The sequence below is a fragment of the Condylostylus longicornis genome, unplaced genomic scaffold (assembly GCF_029603195.1).
Source record: "Condylostylus longicornis isolate FDR11 unplaced genomic scaffold, ASM2960319v2 ptg000075l, whole genome shotgun sequence".
NCBI lineage: Eukaryota > Metazoa > Arthropoda > Insecta > Diptera > Dolichopodidae > Condylostylus > Condylostylus longicornis.
In genome coordinates, this window is record NW_026578043.1 from 2094502 (window position 1) to 2110301 (window position 15800).

Here is a 15800-nt window from a genome sequence, read left to right on the forward strand (position 1 = left end):
AGTTTTTGTAATATTAATTTTCGTATGCATGTCTTAATTTAAAATATAAGTACATATCTTTTTATCAAGTAAATATAAAACATCAAGGCTCAATAAGAATTCTTTATTACAAATCTACCTCACTACTATTACAATTTTGAGTAAAAAATGCAAAAACAAAATTTATCAATCTAAATGAAAGTAAAAAGAAATTATACAGAAATTATTTGTACAAAATTACAAATGCTTAATTATTCAAAATATAAAATAAGAAAATATTTACATGCTTATTTATAATTTTAAAAAATATTTAATAAAGTTTATATTAATTTATTAAAGTATAAAATAAATTTTTAAGTTCATAAAGCCTTAAATCATTCTTAGTGAAAATTTCTTATTATTAATTAAAATATAAACTGTTATTATTATTAAGTTCAATACATGTACATGTTATTGTTATTATTATTAATGAATTACATACATACTGTTATTATTATGTTACAACGCTTTAAATGTTCTATCCATGTTACAAACATATAATGTTAAATTATTTGTTCCCTACAACAAAAAAAAAAAATAAAAAGTTAAAAGTGATATTTTATAAGTGTATGTAGGTGTTACCATTTAACCACAGCGTCAACATTATTTAGGTAGTCCTCCAACATTCTTGAAATAATTATTCCCTTTTATAATATTCAAATTCAGTATACTACATACCATATTTATGTTGTTGTTAATCCTTTAGTTCAATTTTTTTATGTTAAAGCTAAAATTGTTAAATGAAAATATATGAGTAAATTGCTTGCATTCTTTTCTTAAATACATATATATATATATAAGAAAAGTAAAGGAAAATATATAAAATTATTTTTAAAAGAAAATAAAATTGATAAATACCAGCTTATATATAAAAAAAATCAAACGTTTTATTTTTGATTACTTAAAATAACAAAGTTAAAATAAAATGCTTTCTTTCAAATAATATTCAATTTTAAAATAAAAACAAAACCATACTGCTTTTACTACAAAATATTAATTAAAAATAAAAATTCTAAAAAAAGTTTTCAATTAAAATTCAATCACATTTAATAATAAAGTGCTTTAAAATATTCTAAATATTAATTAGAAATATAATTAAGGAAATTAAAGCACTTCTGCGAATTTTTTAATTAACAATTTTTAATGCAGCTTCGTTAAATTTAAATATAATGATTAAAAACCAATGTCTTAAATTAATAAAATAATCTGCAGCTAAAGATTTTATTTTACAATGTCGTAAATGCTTCGTAAATTACATACATAAATATTATTACAATGCTATAAAAGCTCTTTTTAAAACTTTTAGACCATTATACTGATTAGCTATTTACAAAATGTCTAAAAATTTTTTATTCAAAATCTTCCATTAAATTCTCATTTTCAAATTATATATGATAACTACAAAAAAAACAACATAAAAAAATTTATTAATTAGTTAAAAAACTAATTAGATTTTAATTAATTTCTGTAGTTTAGTCACACAATTTTATAGTAATTTATAATTTGTGTCCTTTTTTTTTTTTTGTGTTTTTGTTGTAAAATTTATGTAACAATTGGCAATAAAATTATTAATTTGTTTTAATGTATACACAATAATAAATGGAAACAAAAAAATATGCACTGAACTTAGTATTTATTATTTAATTTCAATTTTAAATTTAACATACCAACTCTAAAAATACATACAAAAATACACTAACTCATATTTTCTTATATAAGAAAATATAACACAACATTTTTGAATCGTCTATATATACATGATTCATATCAAATATATATATATATATATATATTATATATATAAAAATTCATTAAAGAATCAATGCAAAAGTTAACAACTATTGATTCAAAAGACATTTTCTAATTGGCCAATCTTAAAAATGGTATATAAGTTATAGATGTTAAATGCTATATAATTAATTTATAAAATGCAAAAAAAGAGTTCAAATTTAATCGTTATACAAAAATGTTTTACGCTATCACGCAATTTTTTATAATTTTATAGCTACAAAATATATATATATTTTACAAAACAAAAATAATAAAGCCTATCGAACATAGTACTGTATACAATTTCAAAAAAACAAAATTTTTTTAATTTATTTTTAAGTTCTTTATTGCTATTAATTCGCTAAATGTACTTACTTACTAAATATTGAATTATTTAATTTAAATCAGTAAATGTTTAATATTATTTGTGTCTTAATATTAATTGTTGTCTAATTTGTTAATTGTTTAAAAAAAAAAAATTATTATAAATGTAAATTAATTTAGCCAAATTCAATATCAAACATTAAATCTAACTAAGAATATTTCTTTTTTCATATTTTACTCTTTTTTTTCGAAAATACAAAAACACTTCGTTTTTCGAAAATTTCATTTCTCCAGTGGCGACCACAAGCAATAGTATTTGAAATAGTAACAGATAAAAAATTCGATATTGTTATAATGTTATTTATTGGCTTAAATATGTTTACAATGACACTCGATAAATATAATGCACCGGACTATTATAATAAAGTATTAGACTATCTGAACATGATATTCGTTGTTATATTCAGTGCAGAATGTCTACTCAAAATATTCGCATTACGATATCATTATTTTGTTGAGCCATGGAATTTATTTGATGTTGTAGTCGTCGTATTATCCATCCTAGGTCAGTACAACTACATTACAAAAAAAAAAAAAAAAAAAAAAAAAAACACAAAAAATTTGAAATCAAAAATAATTTAAACAAATTATTAAATTATAAGTTTAACATTGCTGTGTTTTTATTTTTCAATTAATTTAATTTTATTTTTTTAAAATTATATTTAATTTTATATAATTTTTTTCTATATATTTGTATTTGAATTTAACAAAATATATTAACGGAAAAATTAAATAAACACTTATTATTTAAATTCTTGTTATAATTGAAATTAAACAAAAGTAGGCAGTTTAAAATTTAAATATTACAATTCGAATTAATGTAAATTTTAAAAAATTAAGCTTCCATATTAAATTGTTCAAATCATTTACCGAGGAATTATATTCGCTTCAAATCTATGTCCGAATAATAGATTTATAATTATAAATTTTATATTAATAAAAAAAAACCGAAAATTTTCCTCTAAAATCAAATCCTAAGTATGAAATGTTATAATAAAAATATTACGTTAATGAAATTAGACCTAGATTAATTCGGTTAAAGTAAAAAATCTTCTGAATTATTAAAAATTAAATAAAAGATTTTAATTAAAAAATTTTTATTCAAAATACTGAACGTTTTGTTAAATTTAAATCACATTTTTATAACATTTTAATTTTCATTTAAGATTTTTGTTGCATTTGATTTTTCACTTTATTAAATAATTTTTAATAAAGATTTTAATTGAATTTAGTACTTATACTTTTAATCAATTTAATTTTTACATGCTTCTTAAAATTTTAAGTTTCAGTTTTAAACTAAGCTTTAAATTTTATTTATACATAAAAACAAACAAGAAAAAAAGTTTTTTGATTAAAAACAAAATGGGTGTTGTACTTACTTACATTAAAAAGTATATAAAATCATTAAATTAATAAAATAAATTTTCCATTTCATTTTTTCTTTCATGACTTTTTTCATATCGTTTCTTTATTTTTTTAATTAAATTTGTTTCTTTTTTTCATTAATTCAATAATAATTCCATCATAATGCACGAAAATAATTCCTTTAATAAAAACAAAAAATACAAATATCCTTCGCCAATTCCTATATCTATTCCACCTTATTATTTTTCTTTCACTCTCTTAAAAAAAAAAAACACACACATCACATTCTATTCAACAGGTCTTGTTCTTAGCGACATTATCGAAAAATATTTTGTATCACCAACATTACTTCGTGTTGTTCGTGTAGCTAAAGTAGGTCGTGTTCTACGTTTGGTCAAAGGTGCGAAAGGTATTCGAACATTACTTTTTGCCCTGGCCATGTCCCTACCAGCCTTATTTAATATTTGCCTATTGCTATTTCTTGTAATGTTCATCTTTGCAATATTTGGGATGTCATTTTTTATGCATGTAAAACGAAAAAGTGGTATAGATGATGTTTATAATTTCGAAACGTTTGGACAGAGTATGATAATCCTGTTCCAGGTAATTTATTAAATTCGAATTTAAGCTTTATTAGTTATCATAAGGTATTAATAAGTGAAAAAGAAACTTTAAACATATATGCAACAATTTAAAAATTATAAAAACCATTTAATTTAATGAAATTAATAAAAATTTACAATGAAGTTGTTCAATTTACTTTATGGTTAAGAAATTTTTAAATAGTTGCATTTGATCCAAGGTAAGATAACTTAAATCTAATATTTAAATTTTTTGCATGTATTTTTTTTTTTCATTTTTTTTGATAATGAAAAATATTGGAAAATTCTAAAACTGATCAGATGTCAACGTCAGCTGGTTGGGACGGTGTTCTAGATGCTATAATTAATGAAGAAGATTGTGTTAAACCAAATCCAGATTTGGGTGAAACTGGAAATTGTGGTTCAGCAACAGTTGGAATCACTTATTTACTATCATATTTAGTTATAAGCTTCTTAATTGTGATTAACATGTACATTGCTGTTATTCTCGAAAATTACAGCCAGGCTACTGAAGATGTTCAAGAAGGTTTAACCGATGATGATTATGACATGTACTATGAAATATGGCAGCAATTTGATCCAGATGGAACACAATATATTCGCTACGATCAATTATCAGAATTTTTAGACGTACTCGAACCGCCATTACAAATCCATAAACCAAATAAATATAAAATTATATCAATGGATATACCAATATGTCGCGGTGATCTTATGTTTTGTGTTGATATATTGGATGCCTTAACGAAAGATTTTTTCGCTCGTAAAGGTAATCCAATTGAAGAAACCGGCGAAATTGGTGAAATTGCGGCTAGACCCGAAGAAGCTGGGTATGAACCTGTATCATCTACTTTATGGCGACAAAGAGAAGAATATTGTGCGCGTTTAATACAAAACGCATGGCGGAAGCACAAATTACATAAAGATGATGGCCATGAAGGTGATACAGATTATACTGATGGCGGGGGCGAGGATGACGATGATGACGATGATGATGAAAATAATACAGGACGTGATGGTAAAAACGGTGGAAGTATACCATCAAAAAGTAATAGTAATGTAGGTAGCGCTGGTGTAAATAGTCCATCAGAATTACAACATAAAGAAACAACTGACGGTCCTCTTAGTCCAGGTAGTGGGGGTAGTGGTGACCAACAAGGCCGTCAGACAGCAGTTTTAGTTGAAAGTGATGGTTACATCACTAAAAACGGTCATAAGGTTGTAATACACTCAAGATCACCCAGTATAACATCTAAAACAGCGGATGTCTGAGCCAGGCCTCGCCCCCCTCTCCAAGAAGCACGACAGAATTAATCTAATTTTTTAATTTTTTTTTTCATAGTCTTTTAAGTTAAAGTAAATCTTGTTTCTTTAATTTAAATTTTGAAATAATTTCAATTTATTTAAAGGAAGAAGAAATTTATATAAAAATATTTCTTAGTTATTAAAAATTCAAAAGAAAAAACAAAATTCAAATCGTCAATAAGAAAAATAAGTATGAAATAATTGTAAAAAAAGAATGTTAGATAACTAATCTAAAATAATTTCAACAAAAAATGTATATTTTTAGTTTTCGTTTTTTTTTTTCATTTAATTTAATTAAAATACATGAAATGGTTCAAAAATATACATTTCAGGAAAGTATTTTTTTTTTCGTTTTGTTTTCTTTTTCAAATTAAAGTTAATCTTTAATTGGTGCAGATAATAAAAAAAATCTTGATTTATAATATTAATAATTATATTAAGTTTTATATAAAAAAACAAACATAATAAAAATAAAATAGATATTTAGAAAGAAGTATAATCTAACAAAATGCAAACTATTACCATTAGGGATATTCGAAAAAGACACCCCATATTACACTAATTTTCGCTCATGTGTAGTTAAGATTTAAATATATTTTCTAAAAGTTTTAAAATATTTATATTATTAAAAAATTTTACAAGTATTCTCCCATGGTCTAGTAACTCATATATATATAAACGTATAAGTATATACGTGACGTATATTAGTAAACTCAATTCCAAATTTAAATGCTTTATACATATAGTTGATTAATACAATAATTGCTTTATTATTAATATATTTATCATTAAACATACATATTATGTAACATTCCACGCTTTCAGTTTATAAAATTTATTCTCAAACTTCAAAATCAGTTTACCTAAAATTTCCAAATCAATCAAAAAAAAATATTATTATTATCTTACCAGAGAATATCCCTAAAAAATTTTGCGACAAATGACAAATACCTACTATTAAATATTCTTTCTAAATGTAAAAAAATATGTATAAAAAAATGAATATACAAAATTATAAACAAATATAATAATTATGTTAAATTAAAAAATTTTATAACATTGAAAATACAATGGAAGCCGACTGCCATATAAAAAAAAATAGTAATTAAAAATAACAAAATAATAATGTTGAAATTAAATAAAAAAAATTATAACTTATAAGAATAAATTTAGTCTAAAAAATGAATTTAGCGTAATGTTTTTAAAAAAATAAAATCAAGTCATAGCTAACAACAGTGACGTAAAGACGGAAGTAAAAAAACAAAAAAAAAACGGGTTATTCAATACTAAAATTAATATTTTAACTAAAAGGAAATATGTAAGTAAAAAGCTAAACAATCAAAGGCAATTAAAATCATTATTTACACAAAAAATTACAAAATAACTGCAAGAACATTGAAATTCAAAAAAATATATTAACAACTACTAAAATTAAATCGAATTAACTATCCAATAATGGCGATGATTTTTTTTTTAAATTTTAATTTAAATATTTATAACAATACCAGAAAATCTTGGAGTTGGGGTGCACAAACCATACAACCATATAAAAAAAAATTAAATAAAATTAAAAACATACCAAATACTAAAATAAAAATTAAAAGAAAAGTAAACCATAAAATAAAATTACTAATCAATCAAAATTAATACTTTTAAAAGGGATTTTTTAACTATTATCAGCAAGTTACAAATGAAAGGAAAAAAAAATATAGCATATGTATAAACTTTGCATTGAAATATTATAAAAGCAGACATTATAAAATTTATTTTGAAATTTTTGAAAAGGAAACAGATAAAATTTTGAAAAGTTAAAATTTTTTTAAAATATAAAAAAACAAAATTAATTTATTTAATTCAGAATAATTAAAACATTTTTTCCCAAGAGTTTACAAATGTATGTGAAGTGTAAATAGACTAAATAATATCTGAGGCGTAAAAAAAAAAACTATTCAGAAAATAAAAAATAACAAAGAAAATATCTGAAAAAAAAAAATAAGTAATTATATTGTGGTCTAAATTTGATTTCTTGAAAATCGAAACGAAAAACTATTTCAATATTGTGAAACAAAACAAAAATATCTTTAATTCAAACATAAAAACTTAAGTAAATATTGAATAAATTTTAATATAAAAGAAATAAGAAAGCTCTGACATTGAATAAGTGTTGAAAACTATCTAAATTTTCCTAAAATATTTCGACAAAAACAAAAAAAAAAAAACAAAATAATTATTTTAATAAACAACCATCCAATATGAAACATAAATAAAATATTAAAAAAGCTACAAACAAAAATAGAAAAAATTAATTAACAAAAATCAAATTCAAAATTCGATTAAAATAATTATTGAGAAAACTTCTATTGAAAAAACAAAAAACATGACTTTGAATGCGAGCTTAACATTTTAGAAAGTTGTATGAAAATATGTATGTTGGAAAAATTGTTCAAAGATGTTAAATTGTTCAAAACTAAAATCTATTTGAAATTAATACTATATTTCAATATATTATCAAAAAAAGAAAAAAAATTTAAACTCAATGTCAATTTATCCTATTTATGTTTAATTGAAGAAAAAGCACCTTATTTTTTTTGCAAATATTATATATAACCAAATAGTAAATAATAATACAAAATATACAACATTATAATAACAATATACTTTTTGATTATTATCACTACTTATAATTTCTAAAAAATTATTGAATAAATTTATTTAGTATCTAATATCAACATCGAATATCATAAAATTATAATATAATTATAAATTTTTATTTTCAACTAATAAATACATATTCAATATTATTCAAGATTAATTACAAAAAACAAAATTTACTACTATTAACAACTTACAAATTTTACTATTAATAATTATTAAATTCATACATTTATAACTAATTTAAAATGATATGTATGTATAATGAATACATCATACTTGTTTTTTAAACAAGTAATCGCTAATAATTATTAATATACCGATAATCTTACAGATACTAACAAAAATTGGCTAATTATAAAAGCAAAAGTAATTCAATAAATTCCAAATACTCGTATATTTGACATGTAATATCATTGAAATTGACAATAAATATGTATATGAACAAAATAAAATTAAAAAATACAAAAATATTTAAACTAACATAACACAAAATATATTGAATGAGTATTTGAAAAAAAAAACATTACTTCGCATATTATGCATTAAATTTTTCAAAAATTTCAAGTTACAATTCTTCAAACATTTAATAATGATGTTTTTTTCATTTTTCAATTTATTTGATATAAAGTGGATGTAAAACTTTTATTAGTTAGTACAGTAACTAGTATAGCAACTAGCTATTATATACACATCTACATTTATGACAATTCTTATATATACATATTGCATTAGTTAAAACTATTTTGAATTATTACAATTAATAATACAGAAATTTATAATAAATATACATATATTATAGCAATAATATTTTTATTATATAATAATTAAATTAATAACTTTAAATTAATGTTTTCGTATAAAACTATAATTTTATATTATAATTATATAAACTTGGTGTTTTTTCAAACGCACTCTTTTGCTTTTTAATATTTTCTTTGCGAATTTTATTTTGCTGCAAATTAAATATATACATACATATTTTATATATGAAATACTAAATTTCACGCTTTTTTAATACAATTTTTGTATTTCAATTTTTATTTGCCACAATTTTTAAAGTTTTTTTTTGGCATATCATTGGCAAACGTAAAAAAAAATCACTCACGTGACAATACAAATTTACAAATATTTAAATTGTTAAGATGTATTTAAAAAAAAAAAAATCGCAAAACTTAAAAATAAATTATATTATTGGCTTTCAATACGATCACAAAAACTAAAATCGAAAAATATGAAAAGATTTCTGGAATTTCACGCAAAACATGTCCGCCTTTATTAATGGATGAGTTACGTTATATTTCAATGACGGAAAAAAACTGATTTAAAAAAATACGCATATTCGTTGCATACAATTTACATGTGTCTACAAAAAGAATTTAAAATTGATTAAATTATTTCAGAATTTTCAGGCTCTCATTCACCTTTACACATTTTTCATAACATAATTTTAATTATGAAAATTGCATACATATTTTTTGAAAATGATTTAAATTTTCAATAATTTATTTACATACATCTCTATTTTAAATTATATTCCAAAAATACAATTTGTATCTTTTTTATATTTAAATATTTTGATCTCTTTAATTATTTCTATCAATATAAAATTTGATAGTTTTGAATTTTTTTTTAATATAAATTAAATTAAATATTTGTACACAGTTATCAAATTCGGTGCCTATATTTAAAGAGCGTTCCTTTTGTAAAATAATAAAACAAAAATCAAAATTATTTATGCTCCGTCCAATATTTAAAATGCGACATGAGTGTATCAATTTTTAAGAAAACATATAAGAAAATTCTGAAATTTAACTTTTAATCAATAAAAATTATAATGGAAAAAAAATTAAATATATATTTAGTAAACGGTATAATAATTTAAAAAAATATTTATAATTTTTTATTAAAGTTTAATTATTTCTTGAAAATTCTTTATTTTAAACTAAAAATTGTATGTGAAAAAATAAATAATTAAAATAATTTTTTTACTTTTGGTTAACATCAAAATTTTAAATTTATTTACTAAAAACTTAATTAATAACTTAATGAAATCAATTTTGCATTATAATTTTAAATTAAATATACACAAAATTATATGAAAAAAAAATTATGCATTGCTTCATGTACAATTTTTTAAGATCAATAGTCTAAATTGTGAACATTCTAATTTAACATAAATACATGTTTATAATGATGAATGTTCAAACTTGAAAACATATTTAAGAATATTATTATATATTGCGGAGAAAAGAGCAAACATTTTACATATAATGAAAACAAAATGCATTACATTGTAACTGAAACCCTCCATAAATGTTTAACAAACAAAAATAGTCAAATGAAGAGAACTAAATATATTCAAATACATATATATACATATATATACTTATATATATATATATATATATATATATATATATATATATATTATTATATAAATATATCATTACTCGAAATGTTATCCAGTAAAAAAAAAAACAAAAACAAAAAGCAAAAAAAAAACTCTTTGATATACATAAATGCATATAAATATCATATAGCCAATACAAAACTTATTTTTAACAAATACTTAAATTGATATAAACATAAATAAATAATGAAAATAATATAGAAAATTGTTAAAATAAAAAACAAAAACTGCTGTTATTTAAGGCTTCTTATTGAAAAAAATCTGCACAATTATACATTTTTTTTTACTTTTTAATTACATTTATATTTTGAAAATTTTAATTTTATTTTACTTTTACTTAATATGAATATTATTATATATAAATACAATTATTATAAAGCTTATATATCTAAAATTAAATATTAATTTATTTTTCTTTTTAATAAATTGATATACAAAGTAAAAAAAAAAAATTTCGACGATATACAAAATTTTACTTTCTAAAATTACTTTTTTGAAACATTTTCATTTGTTTATTTGTTTTGTTTTACTTAATAAAAACGATTAATTACATTAAAAATTACAAAAAAAAAAGAAAACAAAAACGATTTTTAATTTTAAAATAATTTTTGCATTCTGCGTGCATTCATTAATTGTGAGGGGTGGGGCGAGCGAATAGATTAAACTTTAGGATAAATTATAATAATTGTAAAATAATAAAGTATATTTAAAGAAAAAAAAATTAAATATATGAAAAAAATAATTATAAAATTGAGAAAAAAAAACCACTACAGAAAAAGAAATATTAGATACCAATTTTCATTAATTAAATATAAAAATAGAAACTACGCGAAAAAAGACGTTATAATTAAATAAAACAAAATGTCGTTGTACAACGTTGAAAATTATGTAAAATAAATTAATCAATAAATATTATTGTATAAAACTCTATAAAAAAATTAAAACAATTAAATTAGTGCGAAATTTTATACGAAACTTAAAAAAATATTTAAAAAAAAAGTGAAATCAAATATAAATATATAGACTTAAAAAAAATCTAAATTTAAAAACTGGGAAAAAATAAGAATTTAAAGACTAAAAATAAAGTTCTAACAAACAAAAAAAAAAACAAAAAAAAATTGTATCAAATAGAAAAGTGAATTTAAAAAGAAAAAACAAAAACAATCGAAAAATCCTTTGTTCAGAAACACAAAAAAGAGAAACAGTAAAAAATTATTAAAATAAAAATTTTAAATAAAAAAAAAAATATTTTTTTTTTTGTTATATAAGAAACGAATCGAAAGATATTTAGTTCGTATAAAATTGATTGTATAGTATGAAATAAATTGAAATAAAAAAAAATTAACAAATAAAGTAATTTATTAGAAAATACAAAAATATAAATATTATTTATATTTATATATAAATGTACATATACATAAAAACATTCAAATATTATTATATTTATATAAATATATTTGTATATATTTTTAAAATATAAAATAGATATATAAAGCAGTTTACGTTTTCAAAATCGTTGGAACAAAATGAAAACCTAAAAAATATGAAAAAGCTAAAAAAAAAAATTTAAAAAAAAAAATTATCAACTGTATAAAAATTAATTAACTGACTTATTAAAAATAAAACCACTACAAAAAAAAATAAAAAAAAAAAAACAACATGAAATAATTAAATTAATTAAGTATATAAATAAAAATAAAATAAATGCTTCTTTGTTAACACATACATTTTAGCTAAAACAAAATACATACATTGTAAAATAATACATTTAACTATAAATAAATAATAAAATGCTAGAATACAAAAAAATATATATAATAATTAATTAAAAAAAAAACTAATAAACAATGCTGAAAAGTTTTTAAGTGAAATATATATAAAAAAAAAAATACCACGCACGTCAATAACTACAAATAAAAAAAAAAAAAATAAAAAAAAATGCAGTTTTTTTATTTCGATATTTATATACATAAATATTTTTTTATCATAAAAATAATTAAAAAAAAAAAAAAGTAAAAAAATTAAATCAACGGGAAACTAAAAACGTGTTGAAAATTTTTTAAAAATTCTGCGAAAAAAAAATTAACAAAAAATTTTTAGAGTAATTTTTAATAAATTTTCAAATATAACTTTTTTAAGAGTGGAATAAGAAATTTTAATAATGCACAATGAATAATTTGTAAAAATTCGTCCATAACTTATCACATAAAGCTTTCATTGTAGCGAATCAAACGACATTACATTAATTATATTCAAATTCTTCTAAAATTGCTTATAATAGAAAAATAGTAATAATTTCTGAATTTTTAAAAACAGTCTTTTTATTTTTTTTTTTGAATTTCATTATATAAATTTCAAAATTAACTCCTACAATGTGTTTTTTCAAATTTTATTTATTGTAATTCAATTTCTTTAAAATAGTAATTTAGCAAATGGCGCTGCTAAAAATAAATTAAACTAAGCTTGATATATATATATATATATATATATATATATATATATATATATATATATGTATATTTATTTGATATAATATTTTTTTTTTACTTAATCATGAATAATAACCATGATTAAATTAAAAAATTGCGTAAATTAAAATTTCATCTACTATTTAATTACATTTATAATTATCTCATTTCATAAATTTCCAATATGATTAGTACTTATAGTTTATAAAAGTATTTTGTTGTTATTTTTTCTATTACAAGTTTAACAAAATTTCGTTATTAATCTTAATAAGTAATTTAAATAATTTATCTAAATTTTAGTACAATAATTAATTACTTATACATAATTTTCGTTAAAAACTTCTATTTCTTTAATAAAACTGGCAGCGCTCAACTGAAAACGAATCCAAATTATTTTTGGGTTCTAAATAATATCGTAATATACTTATGTTATAGAATGAAATCATATACCGAATTTCTCTAGGAATTAAAACTTTTTTTATTTAAGTACATATTTCATATTACTTCAATAACATATTACTGAAAAACGAGGCAAAAAAAATTTCAATATCTAATTTTAAATTTCTTATTCCTCACTTAAAAATGAGCTGAAAACTGTATAAAGTATATAAAATTTAACCGATAAACCAGCAATTTTAAGTTAGTTAAAATAACTAATTTTTTAAATAAAATAAAAAAAAAATAAGCAAAAAAATGCAAATAAAAAAATTTAATAAAATTTTTTTGTGATCTTAGGAAAAATTAAAAATAACAAAAAAAAATTAAAAAAAAACTTAAAAAAAAGTACTAAAAATAAAATTTATTTAATAAAAATAATAAAATTAAATTTATTATAATTGTAAAACAGTAAAATTTTTACAAAACTTAATAATTTTTATTAAAAAGAAAATTTCTTTCCGTTATTTAATGCTAAAACTCAGCCTTCATTTTTTTTTAATTTACTATTTAAAAAAATTAAAAAAAAAAAAACTTCTTCAAAGAGTGAGTATGGTTGAAATATATGACTTAGCTTTAAAGACAAAAAAAAATCTAAAAATAAAAAAAAAAAAATTGAATTATTTTTAAAATAATGGTTATTAATTTTATTGTCAAATTTAAATTTAATTGTTTTATTTCATAAATTATACTAGTTTTCCTTATTATTATTAATTTTATAAAAATTTTAAACTATATTTTCCAATTATTTTTGGATTGAGCTAGGCAAAATGGATTAGATAAGGTATAAAAAGAAACTAAAAAGATCTGCTAAATATAAAAAAAAAATGTACAGAATTTGTACATATTTATTATTAGAATAGATATTCAGTTAAAATTTAAATTAAAACTTAATAATAAGTATTCATAACATTTTTTTTCTCCTTTTAACAAAAAAAAAATAGCAACAATAATGATAACGAACGCTTTTTTCATGTACAAATTAATTATAAATTAATTAATTAATTAATTTAAATAATGTTGAGTTTTCTTTATATAAATTAAAAAAAAAATTCTATTTAAAACTATAATACCACCCGAATCTGTTAATTTCAAATTTTGACCGAAATTATGTACAATACTAATTTATACAGAAAAATATAATTTATTATAATACAGAAAAAAAAAGAAATTATGAAAGTTAAAAGCGTATAAGCTATAAAGAATTGTTTTACTTTTCTTTACAAATATAAAAATTAATTTTATTTATTAGATAGAAAAATTTTCTTTAACTACTACACTATAAGAATTTTATTTAACATAGTTCAATTCAATATGTATTGTATTTCAAATGACAAAAAAACAAAAAAAAAAACAAAAATTAGTAAATGTATATTTACATTTAGGAAAAAAGTAGTTGGTATAATGTTTGTTAAAGAAATTTAGAAGGTATTTTAAAATATAATTATATGGAATTAATAATTAAAATATTTTATTGAATGTTTATCGAAAATGTCTCTTTAGTCGTTGGAATTTATTATTATATTATTGATATTAAATACATGTATAAGAAAAATTAATTAGAAAATTGATTATTTCAATATTTATATATTTAATTTTGTTATACTTTATGTTATAAAGTTTTTCCTTTAATAGCTTCTTCCCCAGCTATTACATGGAAACGGTTTTCATCATATATAATATGAGTTTAAATATTTCAATTCAATTTTTTTATATTAAAAAATTTTTTTTTCAAATTTTAAGGATTTATTTCAAATAAATATTCATTTGTTTCATACGTGTATATTATTTATTATGCTTTCTTTTCATTCTTTTTCAAAGATAATTTTAAATATTAAAAATGTTTTGAAAAAAAAACATATTTGTTGTAAAAAAAAGAAATTTCATATAAAAACCAAAAGTTAATTGTTTTTATATTTAATTTCTTTTGTTTTTTTTTTTTAATATTAAAAAAATAGGGTGGCAGGTCCACAAACAAATTAATTTGAAATATACGAAAAAAAATTCTATTTAATTCATTAAAAAAATTAATAAATAATTATATATACATACATAATATTTTATTTTAATTACTTCTTTTATTTGAAAAGGGTTATAAGAATAGACACTAAATATTTTCTATTTTTTTTTTTGTTATTGATTTAACAAGTTAAATATAATTATACTATTTATATATTGACGAATTAAATTCAAAACTAAAAAAAAAAAAAGACTCAACTTTTTTGCTTTAAAAATAATTCAATATAAAAAAAATAAATTAATAATAATTTTTAATATATAAAAAAATAAAAACTAAAAAAAAAATCAAAAAATATTTCGCCATACAAATTCTTGAAAATTATGTCGTATGCAAAGCATTAATATAAGAGCATAAACTTTTTAGGCTTG

The 15800-nt window shown here is 19.1% G+C and overlaps 1 protein-coding gene across 50 annotated transcripts in view; it reads left to right on the forward strand.

The window, feature by feature from the left end:
- The window catches only part of LOC129612666 (sodium channel protein para), a 156579-nt gene extending 149827 nt beyond the window's left edge, over window positions 1–6752 (forward strand). For all 50 annotated transcript variants that reach the window (XM_055526377.1, XM_055526376.1, XM_055526384.1 and 47 more), the window contains 3 exons: window positions 2407–2677; window positions 3836–4140; window positions 4440–6752. In XM_055526377.1, the coding sequence (XP_055382352.1) occupies window positions 2407–2677; window positions 3836–4140; window positions 4440–5411 (1548 nt within the window). In that variant the 3' untranslated portion in view covers window positions 5412–6752. The remainder of the gene's footprint in view (window positions 1–2406; window positions 2678–3835; window positions 4141–4439) is intronic.
- Window positions 6753–15800: the final 9048 nt, after the last annotated feature.